Genomic DNA, 26,567 nt, shown 5'->3' with positions numbered 1-26,567 from the left:
TCTAAAAGGAGTATTTTCAAGCATCAAGCATCATCACTGTTTCAGGGCTAGGAGGAGAGAGCAGAGGTAGTAGGTAGGAAATCCTTCCCATCTAAGTACTTGTACAAGGCTGTGTTATTTTTTATTTTTATTTTTTCCCAACACTGGATTATTTTTTTAATCCAATTCTCCTTTATTTATTTATTTTTAATTTAAAAAATTTTTTAACATCTTTATTAGAGTATAATTGCTTTACAATGGTGTGTCAGTTTCTGCTTTATAGCAAAGTGAATCACTTATACATATACATATGTCCCCATATCTCTTCCCTCTTGCATCTCCCTCCCTCCCACCGTCCCTATCCCACCCCTCTAGGTGGTCACAAAGCACCGAGCTGATCTCCCTGTGCTATGCGGCTGCTTCCCACTAGCTATCTATTTTACGTTTGGTAGTGTATATATGTCCATGCCACTCTCTCACTTTGTCCCAGCTTACCCTTCCCCCTCCCCATATCCTCAAGTCCATTCTCTAGTAGGTCTGCATCTTTATTCCCATCTTGCCCCTAGGTTCTTCTGACCATTTTCTTTTAGATTCCATATATATGTGTTAGCATACGGTATTTGTTTTTCTCTTTCTGACTTACTTCACTATGTATGACAGTCTCTAGGTCCATCCACCTCACTAAAAATAACTCAGTTTCGTTCCTTTTTATGGCTGAGTAATTCCGTTGTATATATGTGCCACATCTTCTTTATCCATTCATCTGTCGATGGACACTTAGGTTGCTTCCATGCCCTGGCTATTGTAAATAGTACTGCAATGAACATTGTGGTACATAACTCTTTTTGAATTATGGTTTTCTCAGCGTATATGCCCAGTAGTGGGATTGCTGGGTCGTATGGTAGTTCTATTTTTAGTTTTTAAGGAACCTCCATACTGTTCTCCATAGTGGCTGTATCAATTTACATTCCCACCAACAGTGCAAGAGGGTTCCGTTTTCTCCACACCCTCTCCAGCATTTATTGTTTGTAGACTTTTTGATGATGGCCATTCTGACCGGTGTGAGATGATATCTCATTGTAGTTTTGATTTGCATTTCTCTAATGATTAGTGATGTTGAGCATTCTTTCATGTGTTTGTTGGCAATCTGTATATCTTCTTTGGAGAAATGTCTATTTAGATCTTCTGCGCATTTTTGGGTTGGGTTGTTTTTTTTCTTGATATTGAGCTGCATGAGTTGCTTGTATGTTTTGGAGATTAATCCTTTGTCAGTTGCTTCATTTGCAAATATTTTCTCCCATTCTGAGGGTTGTCTTTTCATCTTGTTTATGGTTACCATTGCTGTGCAAAAACTTTTAAGTTTCGTTAGGTCCCATTTGTTTATTTTTGTTTTTATTTCCATTTCTCTAGGAGGTGGGTCAAAAAGGATCCTGCTGTGATTTATTTCATAGAGTGTTCTGCCTCTCTTTTCCTCTAAGAGTTTGATGGTGTCTGGCCTTACATTTAGGTCTTTAATCCATTTTGAGTTTATTTTTGTGTATGGTGTTAGGGAGTGTTCGGATTTCATTCTTTTACATGTAGCTGTCCAGTTTTCCCAAGCACTGTGTTATTAAATCAGTAGCCAGGGGGTGAGGAGAGGCTGGAAAATAGCCCTGCTCTTCTGGGTCAGCCTTGTTTTGGTCACTGAACCTTTTCCCAATGAAAATATAGAAGAAATGGGGGCTACAAAAATCTTGTCAATACAAGGGGAATCAGAATACCTACAAAAAATAATCTTCATTAGGGATTTGACTGTAATTTCAACATTCAGCCACACGATGTCACAATTGGATTTTGATTCTCACTGTGTATTTCTCTCAATAGATGAAGGCGTTTTCAAAGCTGGAGAGGAAAGATCAGAAACGCGGGGGGCTGCAGAAGTCCAAGAAGATGAAGATACTCAAGTTGAGATTCCACTTGACCAGGTAGTCTCCATGCCTTAAAAATATGTGTAAACCAAATACTATTTTTCTTTCAAGTTTTGTGTTACCTGCCCTGTGCTGTTCTTATGCAGATGCGAGTTAAACGCTCTCAGGTGCTAGCTATGTGGCTGAACGACCTTAAAAATAAAACAAAACACCTTCAGTCCTTCCTCATATTCCCACAAAGAGGAGCCATTTGGACAGAGTCTTTATTGTTACAGACAATGGTATATCTTTAATAAACAGCATTGAAGAACGAGGTGGGTTGGAGTTAGGTATGAGAAACAGAGGGCGAAAGTTTGATACAAAAAAGAGTATTGGCTTGGGCGTTTTTAACCTAGAAAAAAGTCCTCCATTTAGAAAAGCAGTTTAAAAGTGCTGTTATTTTCTCTCCTTTAGGGTCCTTGAAATGGCGATGGTTGGAATTTGTTTTTTGTAAAGGAATTGTTTATATAAATGCAGCTCAAATATTTGCTAAGTGTGTATTGATTTTCTTTTTAGGCCAATGGGACACTGTACTTTTAGGAGTGTGTGTGTGTACACACATGTGCTTATAGAAGGAACTAAGTAGTGTTCATTCTGGCTAAATGATACAAGAAATAAAAGTTGTTTAGGCTTTTTAATAGAATTCAATCAAGTTTCTTACAATTCTAAGTGGAGGATTGGAATTTAGGTGAGGAGGGGGAATTCATAATCCCAGGCTCAAGGGAATACAAAGTCACCAGGAATTGCCACTTTTTTCCTGACTATTATGTGATATTTCCTTTTCAAAGAGCAAACCTCACAATCCAGCAAATTCCATAGTTGATGTTCTCAGCTGTATTTGTCTTAACATTGCAGCAGTGAAATTGCTGCCTGATTTTTCCACCGGCATTTTCTGTAAAAGCATCACCTTCCTGATGAAAAGCTTAATGTGTTAAAAATCACACAGATTTCAAAAATCCAAGTTATTATCCAGGATTAGCTGCAACTAACAATTTTTCATAAGCTCCAGTTATAGGTATTTTTTTTTCCCCCTGAGGGAAATTGGAATTTTAAGTCTTCGGTGAAGCTATAATTAAATATTATATTTTAAGACAAAGAAGAGAAATCATCACGTATGTACAACACCTAATAGCAGCAGAAACCAAGACTAATTTATATTCCAAAGTCAAAAATACCAAATATCAAGAGAAAGTCATAGCATTATTACCAAAAAGGAGATCTCTTTGTTAATCACTTAGTTTTGAAATCTGTGATCGGTATTTCTTTACTTGTGAGTTTCATGATCACCAGGAAGGGGAGGCCACGAGACGAGTTGATCCCTGATGATACTTGAACAGCCATCCAAAGTGTCTGCAGAGCTTGATTTCTTATTTGACACAAGAGTGCTAGCTTATTAAAATACAAGTATGCAGGAGAGACAGATTAAACAGATTGGTAGCGCTTCCCTGGTGGCGCAGTAGTTGAGGGTCCGCCTGCCGTTGCAGGGGACGCGGGTTCGTGCCCTGGTCCAGGAGGATCCCACATGCCGCGGAGCGGCTGGGCCCGTGAGCCGTGGCCGCTGAGCCTGCGCGTCCAGAGCCTGTGCTCCGCAACGGGAGAGGCCACAACAGTGAGAGGCCTGTGTACCGAAAAAAAAAAAAAAAAAAAAAAAACAGATTGGTGAAAGCTGGGCAATATCAACAAATTGAGGTCAGTTTGAAGAAAAGAAAACCAGGTAACAAAAGGTCAGAATTGCTTTCTTCTTTGACCCTATTAGTAATAGAGTTAGGATTGTTTAGCTCATGGGGTTGGCATGAGATGCTTATGAAGTCAGGTCTTAGAGTAATTCTCTCTGTGGCCTGGTGGTCTTTTGCTCCATATCCTAAGCAGCTATGTTATAAATATTGTGAAAAACCAAGTGAGAGTGTGGAAAAATTAGTGTAAAGCTCCATTATAGTAAGAACCACTCTGAGGACCTGTAATAGTAGCAATAGCTACTCTTTATTCAGTACCTACTGAGTGCCAGGCACTGTACTAGGCACTTTCTCATATAATTGTTATGACAACCCTGTGAGATAGGTCTTATCACCTTCACTTTATGTATGGAAATAAAGTAAGCTCCTATGGGTGGAATTACATGTCCAGGTTTGTACTGTTAAGTAGAGGAATGGGGATTTGAATGCAGGTGTGTCTAACTTCAAAGCACAGGAGTGATCTGGGGAAGAGTATTAAATGCACTCCTCCCCCACAAAAGCCAATTATTAACCCAAGGAGGGGAAAAATTCCTGCATGAGAAAAGAATTATTATATACTGCTTGGCTCAGCTGTAAATGATACATACATTTCCTTTCGGGCCATACCTACTTAACTTCTTTGAACTTGTTTCCTATCATCTAAATGGTTCTTGTTGTAACTTTAGTCAAAGTACCACGAAGAAGGGTGTGTGTGCGTGTAATATCATGTGCAAATTGGCCAAGTACTTTATCTATGCCTGAAAAGCAGATCAAGTTTCAGAAGTAAATATTAAGGCCTCTGTTGAGAGGCAGTTCTCCGTGGATCTCTTGTGTTTTGCATGTTTTGTGAGTAGAGGCACAGATTGCCTTTGTTCTGGACTGTTTTTTCCAGGATGTTTGTGTAGTGAACAGCCTCAAAAGACAGAGATCGTGACTTCCTCTGGAGCAGTCATTCTCAGCTGGAGGTGATTTGCCTCCAAGGGGCTATTTGGCAATTTCTGGAGACATTTTTGATCATTACAAGTGAGGGAGTGCTACTGACATCTAGTGGGTAGTGGCCAGGGAATCTGCTAAATATCTTGTAAAGCACACGACTGTCCTCACAGCAAAAAATTATCCAGTGCAAAATGTCAGTAGTGCTGAGACTGAGAAATCCTGGTGTGGAGCAAAGGCTAGGTTTGTTGATGGTCCAGTATAATAAAGATAATGTCTCCCTAGAGTGCAAAGGTCAGGCACGTTTACTATCCATTATAAAAGATGTGCCATTGAATTGTATACTTAAAACTAGTTAAAATGGTAAAATTTTTTGCTGTGTTTATTTTATCACAATGAAAATATTTGGAGAAAAAAGATTTGGGTTCTCTAAGCATGGGGTCCTTCCCCTGTAGTGTAAGCCACCATGTGTATCACCCCCTTCTCATTGCCCTGTGGAAATGGGGCCTCAGGGAGTGGGTGCAAATGCTGATCCTCTGGCTACTGCTATTGCTGTGAGCAGTAAAGTCCTTTGTCTCTGACCCAGTAGTCTCTTGTCTTCTGCCAGCACCCATGAAGAGATGGCAGGCTGATGTGTTAGCTTGTTAAGTATGGAAAAATTTCAGATCTTCCATAGTCTTTCATAGCCTCTACTGATCACATCTGGCATTGTGTTTATGTGTTTAAGTGTGTGTAATGGGGCACTGTGGACTAATTTCACCTAAAAACATGTGTGAGCTCTGTCCCAAGGTCTAGACTCTTAATTTTTTAGAGACAAATGAATGATCCTGGATCTAATACTATGTCCAAACCCATGGGAAACTGAAGAATGTCACATTCTTTTATAGGTTTGGGGAGGCCAGAACAAATACCTTTTCTCAGGGGAGAGTTTAGGTCTCATAAGAATAAAGTACTCTTTTAAAAATTAATTGTTTTGCATGCACATTCTAAATCAATCTGGTTTCCCGTAAGCAGTGAAGCAAGTGCCTGATTAACCAATATCTGTGGCTATACCTGGCACCAATGACTTATGTGTCATTGTGTTCCATTTATAAACTGATGCTTTTCCAAGCTAAGGAGGCAAGAAATGAGACCGTTCCATTATAGTTAAGTAAACTGCCTCTAGTAAGTAAAGATCAGGCAGGAGAAGCCACCATCTCAAAGACACAGGCAAATACATACCTATAAAATAGGCAAAGAAGCAATTATATTTTGGATTTTGTTCCATTTGAGAGAAGAGAGCAGAAGATGTGGATTGTAACTTCAGCGTGGTTTTGGATTGTTTTATAGCTTTTTCCATCCACTTGTAGTTGATTTTGAGTAGTAATAAAATGAGAATTGCAAGATGTTTTTATGCTAAGTAGTTTCATTAAATAGCATTTAAACCAGCGTCATGAACACAGGAGCAATGAAAGCTTTCTTTTTTTTTTTAAATTGGAGGTTGTGGTATATATTATTTTCTTATTTGTTGATTGATTTAAAACGTAATAAATCCTTAATAACAAAGTTACACATGTACTCTTTTTAAAAGTCAACCAATCCAAGAAAAATTATGACAAAAATTGCAACCACTTGCCCCAGCTTTCCCCGCCTGGATTCTTCCTGCTCTATAGACCTAACCGATTTGAGCTATTAGCTGTTTCTCATGGAATAGAGAAATATTCTTGTGTAATATTTTTTCCTCCTCCCTATTTTAGTAATTGCCTATGTTTTTTTCATTTGCTTAGTTTTCTAAGTTTTCATTTGATTAGTTTTCTATTCTCTGTAGTCATTACCAGGCCATCTCCAAACTCTGCCAGATCTCCTCTTGATGCACTCAGATGTACACAGTGATAATGAATCTCAATTGGATCTTTTTCTCAAGGCTTTCGATCATCTGCCTCAGGCTGGTTGGTTGTTCTTTGGATCTACTTTTCAGAGTCATCCTGGTATTTTTCTTCACCATTATTTTGGGAATTTTTTTGCTTCTCCTGTGGATGGATTCCCTATTTCCTGGTTTCTACATCTTCCTCTTTCTTGGTTATACCTTCGTTGTTTTTGTGGAGCTCACCTCTAGCAGCTGCCTCGGAAAAGCTTCATGGGAGGAACTTTTATTTTTTGAGACTCTGCATGTCTGAAAATGTCTTTTTTTTTTTTTTCTCTAGCAAACTTGACTGTAAGCATGACTAGATATAAAATTCTAGGTTAGATATAATTTCTCTCAGAATTCTGAATGTGTTGCTCAGTTGGCCTTCCCATCCAGATTTGCAGTTGGGAAGTTTGATGTCATTCTGTTTCCTGATCCTTTGTAAATAATCCTTTTTCTCTCTCTGGAAGCTGTTAGGCTTCTTCCTTTGTTCCTGGTGTTCTGAAAATTTCCAGTTATGTGCCTTGGTGCAGGTCATTTTACGTATTCGACTGGGTACTCATGGGCTTTTTGTGTTTTTTTTAAGATTTATTTATTTATTATTTATTTATTTAATTTATTTTTGGCTGTGTCAGGTCTTAGTTGCAGCCGTGGGATCTTCGTTGAGGCATGTGGGATCTTTTGTTGCAGCGCGTGGGCTTCTCTCTAGTTGTGGTATGCGGGTTTTCTCTTCTCTAGTTGTGGTGCGCAGGCTCCAGGACACACGGGCTCTGTAGTTTGTGGCACGTGGCCTCTCTAAGTTGAGGCGCGAGCTCAGTAGTTGTGGCTCGTGGGCTTAGTTGCCCTGCAGCATGTGGGATCTTAGTTCCCTGACGAGGAATCGAACCCACGTCCCCTGCATTGTAAGGCAGATTCTTTACCACTGGACCACCAGGGAAGTCCCTCAATGGGCTTTTTTATTCTGAAAATGTTTGTTTTTCAGTTCTGGAAAAAATTGTTGAATTATGTCTTAGATAATTTTCTTCTATTTCTTTACTTTCCTCTGGAACTGCAAGTATTCAGATGTAGGACCTCCTAGATTGATCCTCTACTTATCTCTCCTACTTTCCACCTCTATGGATTTTTTTCTATTTTCTCAACTTTAAAAAAAAATCAACAAGCTTCAGGGTTTATTTTCCATCTATTGATTTTTTTCTAGCCATCGTGGTTTTAATTTTTAAGAGCTCTTTCATATTCTCTGAATGTTCCTTTTTATAGCATCCTATTCTTATTTTATGTATGTGGTCTCTTCCCTTATTTCTCCAAGGATTAACCTATTATTTTAAACTTTCTTTTCCAGAACTATGTTTGTTTCTTCTGTTTCTTTTTTCTTTCTATCTTTCTATCTCCATGATCTCTGTCTCCATGTTAGAGGCTCTCCTTGGTTGTCTGGTGAGATTTTTTTTTAATTGCAATATATTTGACATGTAACATTGTATGAATTTAAGGTGTATGTCTGGTTAGATTTTAGAAGGAAGCATTAAGGAAACTCTCTGTGTACAGGCAGAGCTCATCAGGCTGGGGATGTTTCACTGTAGAGTGATTCGTTTTGCCATTTCATTGGCGTACCTCCAATTTTCAGTATCTGTGTAGTTCCTTTGGGTTGGTCTATTTCTTTTGAGTGGAGTCTTTCAACCTCTTGCCTTAATGGTGTAAGCCTGGCTGTGAGCACTTTGGGATCTGACTGTGGGAAGGTGGCTTGGGGACCTTAAGTAAAAGACTTGAAGTAGAGAGATGTATCCTTCTGGGTTTCAGTACGGTGCCCTTGTTCTCACTGTGCTTGAGGGCAGCTTCCTTATAGTTCAATATCTTTAAAGAATAAACCTCATTTATTTCTCCAAGGTCAGCAAGGGAATCTTGGGAGTCTGCCTCCTTCATTTAAAGACTCTAAGCCAATCCACCTGTTTTTAGTTATATCGATACCTATGCCCATTCTTCCAGAGACAGATGGTGCCTCCAATCCCCAAGCCTTCTATAGGTTTTTTCAATGTGCAAAGTTTGCTTCTTGGCTTCCCCTCCCTACAGACTCAAATTTTAGCTTACTTGGTTCTGCTGTTAATCGGCCCCATGTCCAGTGCCTTTACAGTTTCCCAAATTCTGTGGCTGTTTCCAAAATTCCAGTCTTCTGTGTCTCTATAGCTTCATCCCTTTTAAAGTTGCCCTTACCTAAAATTTAGAGGGAAATTGGAAGGAAGCTACAAACCCCCCCCACACACATTTGTTCAGTCTGCTGTGTTTAACCAGAAATCTCTTTCACACTAATTCATCACTGTGAAAATAAACTGTCTTCATAGAATCTGCAATAGGGATGATAAACTGGCAGCCTGTGACCAAATCTCCTATGAGAGAATTTTTTTGGCTGGCCCAGGGCTTACAATACGGAATCTCTTTAGTGGGCGTGTACTCTTCAGTTTACTGCAGACCTCAGCACTCCCTATTACCTCACACCTGTCCTGAATTACACATTTATGTTATTTGCCCAGCCACTGGGGGCATTTAAGTTCGTGATGATTGATCTACACATATAGAACACAATGCCATTTTAAAGAATCTGCAGCCTAGAGGCTATAACCAGAAGCAGGAGGTTTGAAGTCCAGATATGCCCATTGACATATTTTGTCCCTTGTGGAGAACCAGCAGTCACCGACAGCTTCTCTTATGAAGGGTAAGCTCAATGGAGAGCTTGTTTGTGTTACTTGTTCATGTTCATGTGTAAAATACACAGAAAGATAAAGGAGGCTGCTTCTTTTGACCAGACCCCTAAATCTATTTCAGTGAAATGTATTTATTAAAATCAGAATTAGGAAATGTTCAGAACCAGAAAGGAGGCTGGAATAAACTCCTTGCTTTGCCATTGAAGAAACAAATCCCCATACTATAGTGGGGAAAGCCATGTTCCCACAAACACACAGCCTGCTGGGGGCTGGGGAGTCTACACAGGCGCCCAGGGTTCCTGGCTTCCAGTCTGGTGCTCTGTCTCAACACTTCAAGGAAGGGAAATGGGGAGATGAGGGGCTTCTAATTATCTCACAAACAGATTCCATCTGTGCAGAGGGCTACTCGGCCTCCACTGCCTTCCCTGAAATGAAAGGAATTGCGTGCAAACAGTATTTTCACCATTCTCTACGTTCAGGTCACCTCCTCTTAGTGACTCATGTTCGTGGTTGGTGCTATAAGCATCACACACAGTGGGAAGAGCTAAGGTGAGGATGCTCTGGCTTCTTAACTTCCCTGTGCATCATCAACAAGGCCTTCTGTGACATCACCTTTGTTGATTTGTGTTTAATTGACGGAAATGGTGTTACACATTAAAACATAGCCTTCAGCGATTTCTGATGTAAGCGAAAGAAGATCAACATTTACTTCTAAAGTGAGAAGACTTAATGGGGCAGGTTTTTTTCTAAGATGACTAAATAGCTATATAAATATAAGTTTTCAAGGTATTATATCTTATTCTATGAGTGTTGTGGGAACTTGTGGAGTTCAGCGGGCCTGGGTGAGCCAGCTCTCAGCAGGTGGCTGGCCAAAGCTTCCCTCTCCCTGTGTCCTTAGAGGGTCATGTCTGTAAATAGAACCACCCTTTTTTGTAGGCCATTGTACTTCAAACCACATTAAACCATTTTTTCCCTTCTGTGAATGGAAGCCTCTGAAAGCTGAAAACGGGAAGCAGTACTTTGCTGTCATGAAAAATTGAAACTGATTATTTCCAAACACCTCATTCAGCTTGGGTAGGAGATGATTTTAGTCTCTATGGTAACAGAAATAAAAACAAGTGTAGTAACTTCTTTACTTTCAACATCTCTGCCTGAATTCTGCCATCAAATCCACAGAAACACCTTCTATCCAAAGCCTATAACAAATCCTACTCCCAAATTTCAAAGATAGCAAATGCTTCATGGAGAAATGGACATTTAAGGTAGTATTTTCATGTGTGTGTGTGTGTGTGTGTGTGTGTGTATGGGGGCGTTCTGAGCTCCAGTTTCTAGGTCTAGGGTATTTCAGGGAGGGAGACCTGACAGGTAAGAATGAGGAGGACAGTTGGGTGGTTAGGTAGGCTCTCTTGCCTAGAAAGTTGTAGCGTGTGCTGTTATCTCAGATAGCGAGGGTTTTAAACATTCAAATATACTCCTCAGGGAATTCTGATATAAATATAAGAAAAAGCAACATTTACTTTCTCTTAAATTTTTTTAAAATATTTTATTTATTTTTGGCTGCATTGGGTCTTTGTTGCTGCACATGGGCTTTCTCTAGTTGCTGTGAACAGGGGCTACTCATTGCGGTGGCTTCTCTTGTTGTGGAGCACGGGCTCTAGGTGCGTGGGCTTCAGTGGTTGTGGCGCGAGGGCATAGTTGCTCCGCGGCATGTGGAATCTTCCCTGGCCAGGGCTCAGAACCCACGTCCCCTGCATTGGCAGGTGGATTCTTAACCACTGCACCACCAGGGAAGTCCCAACATTTACTTCTAAAGTGGGTGGGACATCAGCTGTAGTGTCTGTTTAGATGCCTTTTCCCATTTCTAAATTTTGGTGCCGCTGTTACTGTCAAAGGTGTGATGCGAGTTTAAAGTGTAAGTCACTTGAGCAGCCTCATCTGTCTGTGAAAATACCTTCCAAGTAATTGATGCTTCTGATATTTTGTGGCTCATTTCCATATGATTTCCATATTCCATCTTCTTTCCTCTTACCACTCAGGAATCCTGAGTTAACCTTTGTATCTGCATGCATATTCTCTAGAAAACCTGAATACTTATGGTTTCCCCTGAGCCGTCCCTGCTAGGATGCAGACAGCAATAATAACTACCAGACCTTTTCTGTCTTGCCATACAAATCAACCATTTTCCCAGGATGTCCCTTACAAAATAAATAGTAAGATATGCACGTAGGCAAATGCAGGCAAAAAGTCACTTGGAATATCAATGCTGGTGTCATGTTAGGGAGAAAGTCTGGTGTCACTTTTCTAGTAACAGTATCAAGAGCAATTGCTTATGATAAATAAAGTGCTTTTTAAAAGGTAAACGTCTCACCTTTCTTATAAACACTTCTATGTTTAAGGGTACGTATTATCTGTAATTGTACATATATGTGTAATATGTCTGTTAATCTAGCTGCACTCCGGACGTTCTTGATGTCAGTGAGGCTTTGAGACTGGAACCATCTAAATGATTTGTGCAATCATTATATACATCAGTTTAGTGAGTATATAGGAGAGAGTATAATGAATACCCTTTCTTGACTCCAGCGAAACATAAGAATTGTGCTTTATACAGAATATAGTATTGCACAATTACTCACAGGAATGAGCTAGTCCTGAAAATTCAGGATGGAGAAACAGTGTCTACCTGAAAACTGGTTCTCTTAAAATTTTAGTCACAAATTGACTAAATTCAACATAAACACCAGGGGAGAAGACCTTTAAGCACAGGTAAAAATATCTTCCTGGTTTATCGCCTTGGCAATGATGTGTTTCTTTTTTATAAAGTGACTCCTAAGAAAGAGTGGCAGGGTGATGTAATTAGAATAAATCTTGTAGAACTGTCTTTATGGCTAAATATCATTCTGTCAACAGTCAGTACTATTTTCTCCCAGTTTTCAATAAAATTCATACTTTCTAAGTTAAAATATGACCTTCATCTAACGAGGCATAATTACAATTAGAAATTTTAACCAAAGATGTCTTTTAGGGGTGGTGGTGTATTTATGACCATACCTGTGTTACGTGTGGTTTAGAGCCTCACCAAGTGTCACCTGGGGACCAGCAGCATCAGTAGCACCTGAGCTGCTGGAAATGCAGAGGCTCAGAACTGCTGACTCAGAATCTGCATTTAACAAGATGCCCGGTGATGGAGAGGCATTGGTTTAGAAGACACGAGGCTGGGAGTAACTATTTAACATCGTGTTGAGTTTGGGATGTTGCTCTGTACATTATCTTGGGGAAATAGTACAGTCCTGTGGTCAAAAAAGCATTCTTATCCCTCTGTCACTATTGGTGGGCTTTTGGACAAGTTTACCTAACTCTTTATGCTTCAGTTTGTTTATCTGCAAGTTGGGATGAGAATAGTATTTTCCTCAAATGGTGGTGAGGTTAGTTTAAATACGATTAGGCAGGTGAGGTGCATGGAACATAGGACCAGGTCCCTGGAGAGCGCCCAACAGACGTGAGCCTTGTCACCATCATCTGTCCTTTCCTGAAGGCACATACTCTGGTGGCTTTTATCTGTGGGAGGCACATTTGGGTTTAATTCAAGACAGTGAATTACAATCCTGTGGGAGATGTGGTGATGGACACAAAGATGAAGAAGAAAGAGCCCTTGCTTCTAGAAACTTACAGAAGGCCTCCCTAGAGCCAAGGTTATTTCCCCATTATTCAACAATCATTCCAAACATCGTTTGAGGCATCTACGTACTCGATAGCAATTCACGTTCACAATTTTCCTTTTTTTTTTAAAGATTTTTTTGACATGAGCCATTTTTAAAGTCTTTATTGAATTTGTTCCAATATTGCTTCTGTTTTATGTTTTGGTTTTTTGGCCGAGAGGCACGTGGGATATTAGCTCCCTGACCAGGGATCAAACCCGCACCCCCTGCATTGGAAGGCGAAGGCTTAACCACTGGACTGCCAGGGAAGTGCCCCACGTTCACTATTTTCATATCAACCATAAGTAGGGGATAATGGCACACTGTGATTAGAGTTTGACAGGTGTTCTGAGGGCGCAAATCAGGAGTGACAACTGCCTGAGGGGAGCAGGAAGGCTTCGAGAGAAGGTGGGTCTAACGAAGGGAAGGAAGAGCCTTCCGGGTAAAGGTAGGAGAAACAGGATGAATAACCGGCTACTGCCAACCTGTCATGACAACTGAAGACAAAGTCGTGCATTACCTAAATGCATATACTCATTTACGGAGGTCACCCTTTTTTGGTATTTACTGCTGGCATATTTGTATTACTTTTAAGAGTGAATAGAGTTCAGAAAAAATAAAAGCTATTGGTTGGTAAATTTGTTGTGAGAAGTGCATACCAGGGAACTCAGAAGCAAAGAATAAACTAAGTAACTAAAAGCAAGGGTGATTAGTTTATGAAAATCACACCTAACCGTCTCATTGGACCAGAAGTTGAACATCAGCCTGCATATTAACTGTATTAACTAAGAAGGGCAAGATAATTGCTAAGTGTCTTGATACATTTTGTTTGTTTGTTTTCATGTGAATGAGATTTAGAAGGGACACTGCTCTAAGTGGCCCACTAGAATACGATTTCATGACTGTAGTGCAAATCCTGTATTACACTATTTAATCAGACAACAGCCTCTTAACTCTTTCCATCCAAGGGCAAAAAAAATGGAGTGGTAACGATAATAAACATATATATACACACACACATATATGTATATATATATATTTGTAGCTTTTTCAGTTTATAGTGGTCTTTCATGTGCATGATCTCATTTGGTCCTTACTGCACTTCTGTGAGGTCATTATTATCCTCAGTTTCCAAAGGGTGAGGTGGGTTCACTAGCCTGAAGCTGCAGAGTGACCCCTGCCTTCCCAACAGACCACGGCTGCTTCATTTCACGCAGCTGACATCACCATTGTAGAAAACATCAGCAGGCAGAAATTTTGTCCAGGAACCCCCACCCCTGCCTGGCGAGCTTCTTCAGTTATGAACACAGTCTCTTGGAATCACATGAGAACTGGCTTCTGCAGGAAGGAGAGGCAGCGTCACATGTGGGAGCTCTGCTTCCCTTCAGTGTAAAAGGGACAGTGTGATTGGACCTGGGAAAGAGGGTTCTTCCCTTCCTGCTTCTCTTCCTCCTTCCTCACTCTCTCAAGTTGAACTTGCGATGTCTAACTCTTACCTTTTCCATCCATGTCCCTGTCCCTTTCTCCCCACACCCTCCACCCTCGCCCTTTTGCCTCCTGTGTCCACTTTTCTCTGTCAACATTGCAAACATCATCGGAATCTTGTAAGGTTCTTTGAGGTGCGGGTGGAACGTGGGTTCTGTGTACACGTCACCCCTGGCTCACTGCACTAACACTGGCGTCTGGCTGGCTGTGACTGTCCCTGCTTAGCTGGGCAATCAGGCAGGGCCAGCTAAACGGGCAGAGGCTGAGAACTACTTGGGAATTTTGAAGAAACTAAATAGTTGCAAAGTTTTGTTTTGTTTTGTTTTTTGGTGGGGTGGAGTGGGAACACATTATTCAAATATAGTGTGGCTATCTAATAATGGACACCCACTCTCTTATGGAAGGAGTGCTGTTTTATTTTTTTTACTTCTTTGTAGGCCCTTGCCACGGTATAGATTTTATCTGTGTGCGTGTGTATGGGTGTAAAACTCAGTGTTCCTTCTGGGGATGATTTGATTGATGTATACACTGGAAACATCTTTAATAATTTAATGCTTGCTTCAAAGGAGATTACACCAAAAAGCGCATTGCTTTTCATTTATTCATTACAGATCTGTCATAGAAGCATTTTTTTCTTTCTTTCTTTTTTTTGTCCTGAATTGTGTTGTAGTAATAATAAATTTCGTACTACACTCAGGATATTTTAAAGGATTATAAGCCTTTTAACTAATGTTACCATCTTATTTAAATTGATCAAATTGGTATTTCAGCCCCATAATCCAGCATTTCTTAAAGTTGAGCCAACCAGATGTGGCTTCGTTTGATGGCTACTAAAATAGCTGTGCTGGGAAAGTCCAATAGAAATAATGGGATGAAAGCATAATACTGCTTGTTAGTAGTGGTGGTAATAACAGCGAAGAGAACAGAGCTGAATTTAGGGCTAGGTGTCTCCATCCTTAAAAAGAGATTAGGGTATATCCCAGCCCAGCTCTTTTCATTAAAGGGGGGAAAAATGTATATGCGTTTGGGGATTGGGAGCAAAGAAGGGGGTAGGGTGATAGACTTAAAACTAAAAACTAGAAACCAACACTATCATTCTGTAACTTTTAGGTATAAATCCAGATATCAGTAAAGGAAAACAGACTTTTTCCCATTTAGACAGCTGTAGTCACCTTAGCAGACTTTAGCAAGCTCTTGTAATAGATTCTCAGAGGCAAGGGACATATCTATATTCCTGAATGGTTAAAGTAAAATTTGAATTTTCTGGTATCATTATTAAAGAGTTTGTATTAAAAATGCTGTATAACTTCTCTTTAAAACCAAAACCCAGGGCTTCCCTGATGGAGCAGTGGTTGAGAGTCCGCCTGCCGATGCAGGGGACACGGGTTCGTGCCCCGGTCCGGGAAGATCCCACATGCCGCGGAGCGGCTGGGCCCTTAGCCATGGCTGCTGAGCCTGTGCGTCCGGAGCCTGTGCTCCGCAATGGGAGAGGCCACAACAGTGAGAGGCCCGCGTACCGCAAAAAAACCCCACAAAACCCAAAACCCAAAGTTGCTTTGAATAAGGCAACTTTAGGCACAGTAAGGATTACAATTTCTAGAAGTGCGATACACGATTATCCAATTTTCAGAGGTAACTTGCACAGAAATCTTTTTGCTCTCATTGGCCGTTACCGCTGTAGTATTTCTGGATTTTCGTTATGTCCTGCTTCAAGTACTCTGCCTAACAATGTTTATAATGTTCCTTCCCTAGATCTACCAGTCTTTAATAGAAATCCAGAAATGTTTTGTTTTCAGGTCAGTAATTCTTTAAACAATAAAAGTCATGTTTCCTACTGCAGACGTCATATTTTCTGGCCATTGAAAGTATACTTGGGTGTGCTTGCAGCAGTGCTAGGTACATTAGCAACTGCTTGTGTTATTACTTTGAGAAAGAATATAGGACTTTGGGACAAGACCACCTTAACCCTGTTGGTTCACCTGGGGTGTGATGCAGGCAGCGTTGAGGGATTTCTCACTTTCCTCATTCATATAATGGGCATCAGAAGCCTGTTTCGTAGGGTTCTTGTGAGGGTTTTAGGAAATAATGAATGTATGAATGCTGAGAGTGACATTCGGCACATACGGGTGACGGGTGCTTGGTGTATTTGCTGCCTGTCCTTTGCTCTCCACCTATGGACAGCATTCACGCAGTGCTGTAAAAACCTCAGTGCCCAGACTGTGTGGGATGTGCCCCAGGCTGCCACACCCCACCCTGAGTTACTGCTCCTTCCTCCTGCCCCACGATCGCTGTGATGTGCTGCCGTACCGCTCTGAGCTCTTTGATGTCACAGTCGTATTTGTCTCTGAATGCCTGGCATCTAGCCCAGCACAAACAGCTGCTCCAGGCCCATTAGCTCGAGTCATGGTGCCTGAGAGCCCTCCAGTGTCTCTTAGAGTCCCCCTGTGAGTATCCCCTAAAAAATCCCTCAGGGTCACCAGCAAGGGAACTTGCTGTCTCTTGGTCCAAGACCCCTGAGCCTTTTCATGGCCTCTTCTGATAGGTTAGTGGGGAGCCACCCGCCGTGTTTCTCTGAGTTGGCTCTTTTTTTTTCTCTGTAAATTTTTTTTAACATCTTTATTGGAGTATAATTGCTTTACAATTATAAAGCAGGTGTGTTATTTTCTGCTTTATAACAAAGTGAATCAGCTATACATATACATATATCCCCATATCCCCTCCCTCTTGCGTCTCCCTCCCACCCCTCTAGGTGGACACAAAGCACCGAGCTGATCTCCCTGTGCTATGTGGCTCCTTCCCACTAGCTATCTATTTTACATATGGCTCTTTATTCTAACTCTCTCCCACCCAGCGCCCCGTCTCTGTCCCAGTGTCTTATTGAGGAAGCCTCTGGACCTCCTGGTGCTGCCGGTTCCTTCCCTGGGTCCCTCAGAAGCCCTTTCTCCTCAGTGACATAAATGTCATCTTTGGCCCCAGACATTTCCTCTGCTCTGTTTTCACAATGACAGTGCCCACCCTGTCCCTTGCCACACTCTCCTGTCATCACTTCTAGTGCGTCTGCGTCAATGCTCTGCCGTCTTTGTTCTCTGCATTGAGAGAGGGTGGGACAAGCGTGTGGAGATGGGAACATAGTGTTTTCCCCTTTGGAAATTGAAAAATTTTCTCACCGTCATTCATTTAGGTCTTATGCATAAAAACCAGAAATCCTTACCAAGCGCTGTGGGTTTCATTTTATAAATCTCTTGCCTTTTCTTTCCACATCATCTGGCAGATCCATCCCCTCCCACCTTTAGTTTCTGTCCAGCATTTGGCCTTCCTAAGGGCCTCCCCCTGGGCAGCATGCTTAGGGATCACTAGGGCTCTACGCAGTTTGACATTAAGCAACTGAATGGAAATTTGAAAGATGTAGAAGCACTGTACTATTATTTAATTTAGTCTTCGATGACATCGTCTTTGATGACAAACACGATGGTTATTGGAATATTTTAAGAATTCATTTTTTTAACCTTCATTTTTTTAAAGGGCATCTTTGATATCATGTAATCAAATCTGAGACTTTATGTTGGACAGAGTATAAGAATTCATGGTTCTGCCTCTTTCCTCTTCGAAATAACGTTGTGTTGAATTTTATCCTGAGTTTTTTTAGTCTACTCTGCTCCATTTCCTTCCTTCTTTACTTCCTAAACTGAGAGCATTATGATAACTTTTATAAGAAGACCATTAATAGTCCCATAATAAGAATTTGGGTAGTTAGAGGAGAATGGACTTCCAGAGTTGGAAGGGAGGTCAGAGTTAATTGCACCTCAAACCTTTGTTTTACAGATACCAGGGGATTAACTGACCTGTCCAGTGTCAGATGACTAGAAAGAGGCAGGAGTGGGGTCCTAACATAAAACAAATTCTCTTTCTACCCTATCCTTTAAAAAACTCATGTTTTATTAAGGCCAATGAAGAAATATGGTAGGTCCAGGAAAGAATGTATTATAACAAATGGGAAGATATTTTAATTTTTTTTTTTTTTTTTTAGGATCATGATGTGCCAGGTGCTTTGCTAGGCACTGTATGTAACTTATTTAATCTCCGTGGAAGTTTTATTATATTCTCATTTTACAAGTGGGGAATATGAAGTTCAAAGAAGTTAGGTAACAGCCAGTAAGTGCCTGGCCAGGGTCTTTCTCTCTCCAAAGTCTTGGCTCTGGAACTTGGCCTCCTGTTCTCTTTTAAAACAGACTTACATGTATCTAAATAACAGTAAAAATGCCTAGTTTATAAAATACTTGAGCGTTTCTTATTTTTTATAGAAAGAATATATAGTTTCTTGGCCTTGGATCTGCAAGACAATCACTTTTTTTTTTTTTTGCGGTATGCGGGCCTCTCACTGCTGTGGCTTCTCCCATTGCGGAGCACAGGCTCCAGACACGCAGGCTCAGCGGCCATGGCTAAGGGCCCAGCTGCTCCGCGGCATGTGGGATCTTCCCGGACCGGGGCACGAACCCGTGTCCCCTGCATCGGCAAGTGGACTCTCAACCACTGCGCCACCAGAGAAGCCCTCGACAATCACTTTTTGTTATTTAGAGATATATAGTCAACTCTCTTAGGTATTGTATGGAAAGCTGTCCATGTTTATTTTTAGAAAACCAGGCTTCACATCCTGGCCATCGCCATTGCCCTTTTTCATACTTAGAGATTTAAATACATACCAGACACTAGTGGTGGGGATGATAATCTCTCCACAAAGAATTTTTTTTTACCTCCTCCTCTGGGCCACTAGACATTGGCCAAGTATCCTGCAGTTTAGTTTTCTCTTTGCCATGGGGATTAAGAACATTGATTTTGGAGTCACATGGTTCATTTTCATTCTGGCTGTTCCACTTACAAACAGTGGAATCTTGGGCTAGATACTTGGTCTCCCCAGACCTTAGTTTTCTCACCTGTAAAATGGGAATAATACCAACCTCACAGGATGATTGTGAGAATTAAATGAGAAAATATTTGTGAAGAGTGGTATATTTGTAAAGGTTAACACAAGATATACTGTATATATGCAAATGTAAGGAAGTTTCACTTGACAGTAATATTATAATTATTACATTATTATAATGTGCCATGGAAAATCTCTGTTATACTTTCTATTTTTATCCATTATTCCTTTTGATCCATCAGAGGCCAGCAGAAATAGTAGATGAGGAAGATAGAGAGAAAGAAAATAAGGAAGTGGGACAGAAGGAAGACTTTTCAGGAATGAATGGTGGAGTTGAAGAGGAAGGAGACGGGGAGGCTACTGAAGCTCCAGAGCAAGCAGAGGAGATCCTGGATCACAGGGAGGAGCAGGCAGGTCCTGCTCGTGTGAGCAGAGGCACCAATGAAGAAAATGGCGAGGAACTGGACCAGGTTAATAATGAGCTTCAAGAAGCAGTGGACGAGGAAATAAAGTCTCAAGGAGCTGGCAGTGGATGTGAAGAGGTATTTCTATTGCTTTTGCTCACTTGTGTGCATGTATGAAGTTTGTGTGTGTGTGTGCATCTGTGCTCACACTTAGGGAATTATTCAAGCACTTAGGACTTGAAAGCTATGGCACTTCCAGGATTCCATGGAACAGAGTTTGAAAACCAGCTAATTCTAATCTTACCCCCTTAGTTTTCAGTCCAGTGGGTAAAAGACAAACTGTAATGAGATATCATTAATGTATGAGAAATCCAAGGGGGCAGGGTTGCTGTTCCAGAAGCTGCCTTTATGTTTTCATTTTCTGTCCTCTTATCTACTCGATGGTGCTTGGTACCATAGTCACAAAGAATTTGTGAATTCTAGTACAAAACTAATAAAAGACATCTGGTATGGGGCTGGATTATTAATGTGACATGAGAGGAGAACTGCATTTTACTCTTCCCTTTTCTCTGAAAATGCTAAAATGAAAAGTATAGGTATGTTGTTGAAAAGAAAAGCTCAAAAGGAAATAAAGAAAAAAATTGAGAAAAATAACACCTGAAGCTCAAGAGGTGAGTCTGTGCCCTTTAAGCACATGGTGGGTTATGGTCCCAGAAAGGGCTTCTGAACAAGTAAAGTTTGAGATTGTCATGTCCACTGGGTGATGATAGACTAAACAACATAGGGAACCCAAGGAACTATTTTTAGTTGAATATTTATAAGATTAAAGGCAATAGTGAGTCATTTTTCCTTTGTAAATTTTATTGCCTCTGTAACTAAAGAGCTAAATATCTTTGTTTTCATCTGTTTTCCTCCAGGCTGACTTGGACCCTCAAAGACCACCAAAGCCAGAAGTAAAAATCACCAGCTCACAAGAAAATGATAACAATGAACAAAACAAGAATAATCTGTTATAGCATGGATGATTTTTAAAAAGAGAGTATATTGAGTATAAGAAAAATTAAGGGTTATAATACTCGAATAATAAGCATATAGTTATTGCTAAACATAATGTGACAATATGGTTGAATACTACCTACTGAAATTTAAAATTAGAGGCCAAACTAATGGGAAACACTAGATAACTTTGAATAGCTACTAAAGCAGAGTGACTTTTTATGAGATGTGTTTTAAAAAGTCATTTAGAAACATTAAACAAGAGTAATAGAGGGGAATTTGCACTGGAAGACAATTGGCCACTTGTCTTTGTAAAGATGAAAAAGAACAAGATCATTCCTGTTCTTGGTAAGTGAGATTATTAGATGGCAGCTTATGCTAAAGCACTTATCTAAGAAGGCACAGAATTAAAAAAAAATGATAATAGGAAAGCATGTACTATTTTTTTTAAAGCAATAAACTCTTGAATAAACAAATGGCAATTTAGTTTCAGAGATAATTTGAAGATGGCAATAGATTGAAATGTTTCTGTGTCTTGTTGACACTCCTTTCTTTCTTCCTCCTTAGCCAAAATCCACCTTAAGAGAACAAAAAGGAAAATGCAAGGTATTCATTTTGGAAGGAGGAAGTATTCATTCAGTGTATTCCTGACAAATATTGTCATGCCCCTCCCTTAACTGCTGCAGGTTTTAATCCTTATGGCTTTAATGACACATACTCAGGAAGGAATTATAAAGGAACACCCAATTATATCACTGAGCCCGGCTGGGTGTTTTGCAAATTCTTGTATCCTATGGATTTTCGTTGATCCAGTCTACCATTACCAATAATACTCCTCTCTTCTCCTTTGCATTATTGTTCAATATTAGAAAACTCAATATTGGCTATTCCAAAGATTGAATTTTCTCCAAACAGTTTTTTAACAAAAAGAACAAGACAGCATAGTAGAAAAAAAGTAGGCTATATGAAGAGTTTGTTACTCCTCAATTTCTCTTGCCTTTTGCCTTATTTCTATTAGGACCGCCTTGTCATATTTTTTCCCCTAGGGGTATCAGCAAGTATTTATTTTCATGGTCAGTTATATTTAGACTTTCAAGCAGATTCCTTTCTATATAATTAGAAGCTATAGGATAGAAATTGTTGAAAAAAGTTTAAAAATTGTCATAATGAAACCAGTTCCTGATTACAGTTTTAGGGGTTTATTAACTCAAATTGCCATGTTAGGTATATATGGAGAAAAAAATAATCGTATTAGTTTTTTGAATTCTTAAGAGATGATGCAGTTCTTCCTTAAATATAGAAATACGTTTTTCTCATATTAAAGAATATTTTTGTTAATTATGTTTGTTATAAATTTGAAATTTTAACTTCTTGTGCTTTCATAGAATTCATTATTAATGATAAGTTTAAAAGATTTTTTTCCCCTCCAGGTTTCATAACCAATCACTTGGAATCAAAGTAGTTACATAAAGCACTTAATAATACTATAGAAAACTGGTGTATTTTTCCTAGAAGCTATTTTAATGTTTTCCACAAATAGGAAGTATATGCAGAGAATGTAATGTAACAGTATTGGAAAGAGATACTAATATAAGGGTATAGTAATCTGAGAGGATGATTATAAATGGGGTCCTATATTTCTAATATAAGCTCGAGATGGTGCTTTCTACTAATAGGCTTATTTTTTCAAATGGGACAATGTAAAGCATTGCAGACTATAAGCAACAATCTTAATAATTCTTGTTGCTAGGGAAATAGACTACCTGGTCTTTTAAATTCCCACACAATTACCGGGCCTGGGGTTAATGATTTCAAATAGTTTATAAAAATGTGGGATTACATATAAGAAATTATAACTGATTATCAAGGTGATTCTTTTTTCTTTCTTTAATGAGGATTTTATCTCTCTCTCTTTTCCTTCTTCAATAAAGATATTCTGTCTCTTTTTTTTCCCTGTTCTTTACTTCATCATATTTAATATTTAGGTTTTCAGGAACTTTTTAATAGTCATCTTAGTGAAGCACAATGTTACTTTAAATGAAAAACAAAGTTTGGTATTTTAAGTACACTTCAAGAAGGTGATAGGCCGCAATACCTGTAGCAAAAAATTAAAAAATTGGGACGTAATACTTATCTTTTATGTGCATATTTCACCACCTGTCTGTAGGATATAATTGTGACTTAACTTGAGGGATGAACAGTCACTAGTAACTTTAAAACACTTTGCAAGCATATGTTACTAAAAAAAAAAAAAAAAAAAAAAACTATGTCGTCCAACCAAGGAAGAAATCACTGACACTTGACTAAAATTGTAAATGTCATTTTGGAGATGACTTTAACACACATGATGAAAGTTAATTCACCTTCCAAATGTGGACATTTTCCTTGTGGGAATGGTGGCCTCCGTGGCAGAGTAGCTCCACAAATTAAGTGAGACTCACTGACAGATTTGGAGAACATTTATGTGAGTGAGCAGAAGAGATCTTGGTTAGGCTTCAGGTATTGTTTTATAGAGGGTGTTAATAAGAAAAACTCATGGAGCTTTTATGTGGTAACCAATCACAGAATGCTTTCATCTGTTCTTTGTGATAGATTTTCATAGTTTTAATGAAATGCTTTTCTTAAATTTAATTGGGTTTTAACACATTTGTCAGCAACTGGTTTGTTAGTTGAAATGGAACATTAGGAGTTTTGCAGCGCAAATAAAGAAGATTTTTAACTAAAGTCATTTTCATGCAAAGGACGTATTACCTGGTTTAGTTTCTGTTAAAATTGCATTTGAGCATCCATGGATTTCTAATTATAAAACAAGATACTCTGGCCATAAGATAACTTTCTACTCATTATATTTCTCTATGGACATAGGATGACTTTGTTTATTAAGACATTTTGGGGGGGAATATTAGAAAGCCAGACTCATAGGAAGAGTATGATACCCTCTCGTGCCTCCCATTTTATGATGAGAGTGTTGATTCCTGCTGTCGTCTGTAAGCACAGACCCATCCTATATATATGTGGCTCAGAGTCAGTCAGAGCTCTCTATAGGCTCACGATCGTGAAGCCATATTAATGTGAGCTTATTCATGTTAACTCTTTCAGTTATAGCTCAAAAACCAACATCCTCGAAAATTTCACTAAATAACTTACCTTCTACGCAAAGGATAAAGCTAATTCACCTAGTTAAAATTGTGGCCACAGAACAACAGGAAGGCTTCTTTATCTTGTTAACTGACTCTCCTAAAGAATTAGCTCTATCCTTTCATTTTTTGCTCAACAAGGAGCCGAGGCAAAAGTTTATAAAGTAGATTAATTGCTAAGCAGAAAGCATCACATCTGAACTGTTGCCAATCTGAACAGAAATAGACTATGTAGATATACACAGACACATAACAAACACTCACACGGATGCACTCACACACTTTAAAATGTTATTAATGGAATAGGGCTCTTTTGAGAGAAGCAATGGACAAAAACTGTTGGTAAGGAAATGCTAAGAAATGATGTATATCAATGGTACTTTAAAACATGGTTCCTGAAGACTTTAAGAGGTTTAAAATTCTTCTCAAAATAAAAAAGCTACCAGCATTTTAATGGAAAATTTATTCTAGGGAGGGGTGAGATATATATTAATATATAAAATCTTTTTTTCTAAAGTAACTACAGAATACAGTTCTTTAGTCCTTTGTCATCAGTCTTAAGTACCATATACTTTGGCTCAGAATATTTTGTACCAACCAAACACAGGCTCTGTCAAAAGGTCATTACTGCTTGTGAATGTGTGTGTGATTTCCATGAACATGTAGAGAGGACTCTTTTCGGTACCAAGTAGCCAAGTTCACCACAAACAGAATAAAAGTATGATTTATTAGTCTATTAGTTTACCTAATGTTCAAGTTCAGTGCAGAAGCTTTTTAGCTTCCTTGTATGAGTGTAATAACCTGGAATGGAAGGATTTTTTTTTTCAAGGTTAGTCTGTTTTTCTAAGGTGATGAGCACATACAGTTCTTCATAATTAAATATCATTTTTGTAAATAGTGTACGATTTTTGCTTTTCAGAAACTATCCTGGTATTTAGATGGGTCTGATTTTTGTTCTTACCACATGAAATTTGTATATTTCCTACCATGAAGTCTAAGTGACTTGGAGAATGAATATGTGCCCCTACATGTTGATGAGGAAGAAAAATATTATTTTTGAAGAGGCATAGCATACTGTAGGAGATGGGGAGTTAAAAAATGTCTGGATAACAATAAAGCATTTATAAAATCAGGAGGTAACTAATGGAGCTCCGCTGACTTAAGCCAACAACGACTTAGCTTTAATCTATGAATGGAACCAAATGTGTTCTCTGTTGCTTAATCCACTTAAACCACATAGTTTAATTGAGGGGTTGAGTTACTGTCACAAATGTAATGGCATATGGGAAGAAGGAATGACAGTAGTCAATTTTAGAAGAAGATTGAAGAAAACCTATTGTTTTTTTTGCTTCAGTGTTTTTCTTGTGTCTTAAATCCTTAATATGTACAATGATAATGGGTGATTATTGAAGTTGTAGGTAAAGATTAAGTTGAGCTCATCATTTTTGTATATGTTTAGAACTCTTCTTTGTAAGGACAATTATTTGTTTTGATCAAATTACGAGCTTTTAGGTTTTTACTTCTGTATCAGTGCTCACTCTGTAAGTTTGCTGTATTTTTTTTAGCAAATAGATCTGTGTTTTATATAATTAAAATGGGTTTGGATAGTTTATTGTTTATGATGTTGTGTTGCTAATATTTCACGTATTAATTGTTTTTATGACATTTTTTCACAAGCATAATAGATACTTTTGATTTAAACCATGTGGAAATTCAGCACATTAAAAGATATTTGTTTCTATTTGGCATAGATATTAAACTTCATTATGTAAAGAAAGTTTTTTTACAGCTTCACATACATGTTGATAAAAATTTGAGGGATATTTTAAAACTCAGTTTTTTCTTTTATGAAATGGTATTAGAGAAACACAGGTTCAGAATTTTTGTTATGATAAAGGTAAAAACAACAAATTATGCACATTTAGTGTAGATATAGCTATAGGAATAAATTCACAATTTTATAAAGAGATGGGTTAAAATTCTGCTTGTTTGTAAGATATTCACTGCCTTCATTCTACTGAATTAAAACAGTTTTGTGTTTTCATGTTTGAGAAGCAAAAACAGTTAAGCAAAAGCATTTTGCCTTCTTAATATGTAATAACAAAATGTGTGTGATTCAGGTACCATCACTGAGAACTCATTAATGCATCTCTTGTATAGCTGACCCCTGTATCTTTGTTATTCCATAGGCAAACCTGGGCAACTGAGGAGGCATCTAGATTGCCAAAGTCAAATCTCTTTAGACCACATGGCTAACTGACATTAGAAACTTCCCGTAACCAACAAGGACTGTAATTTCTACAAGGTGCTGTAAAATGGCTAGCATGCATTGGTTATCAAACCCTTATTTATGAGAGTAAACATACAGCTTTTCTGCAGGTTTCTAAGTGTTTTTTTCTCCCCGGAATGTGACCTTAATCTACTAAATCTTCGTACAGGTCTCTCAAATGCCCTCACAAACTCAATCTTCCATTAAAGAGACAATGATGCAAGGATGTCCCGCCGTTCTCTTTTCGTTTATTATGGGTTTAGTAATAACAAAAATGATTTTAAATTGCAAAAAATACCCACAGAGTTTAAAATTCAATGAGATACGCCCCTTGGTTTCACTGTATTTGTTCCTGAGGCCGCCGGGTCCCGCGAACTTCGACCCGTGGAGACCGCGGCCACCGTCAGGTCATGGAGGCGGGGATGGGGGATAGGTTAGCCGCCGCCTCAAGGCCTGGGCCCTGGCCAGAGGGTGGCCGTGGCGAGGGCTCTGGAGCTCTGCAGGAACAC

The 26,567-nt window shown here is 39.1% G+C and overlaps 1 protein-coding gene across 3 annotated transcripts in view; it reads left to right on the top strand.

Annotated features, from left to right (window-relative positions):
- Window positions 1-26,029, top strand: part of DCDC2 (doublecortin domain containing 2) — a 159,736-nt gene extending 133,707 nt beyond the window's left edge. The window contains exons 9-12 of one of the 3 annotated variants that reach the window (XR_013830295.1): window positions 1,843-1,943; window positions 19,495-19,794; window positions 20,574-21,000; window positions 25,979-26,029. Coding sequence is in view for 2 of the 3 variants with exons in the window: in XM_079935078.1 (XP_079791204.1) it covers window positions 1,843-1,943; window positions 19,495-19,794; window positions 20,574-20,672 (500 nt within the window). In the remaining variant the exon portion in view is untranslated. Of the gene's footprint in view, window positions 1-1,842; window positions 1,944-19,494; window positions 19,795-20,247; window positions 20,328-20,573; window positions 21,749-25,978 lie in introns of those variants that run through there. The other 2 variants (XM_079935077.1, XM_079935078.1) reach the window with 2 other exon arrangements.
- The last annotated feature ends 538 nt before the right edge of the window (window positions 26,030-26,567 follow it).

The sequence above is a fragment of the Stenella coeruleoalba genome (assembly GCF_951394435.1).
Source record: "Stenella coeruleoalba genome assembly, chromosome: 10".
Classification (NCBI taxonomy): domain Eukaryota; kingdom Metazoa; phylum Chordata; class Mammalia; order Artiodactyla; family Delphinidae; genus Stenella; species Stenella coeruleoalba.
Note: the sequence above shows the minus strand (reverse complement) of the source record. Positions and strands in the feature narration are given on the sequence as shown.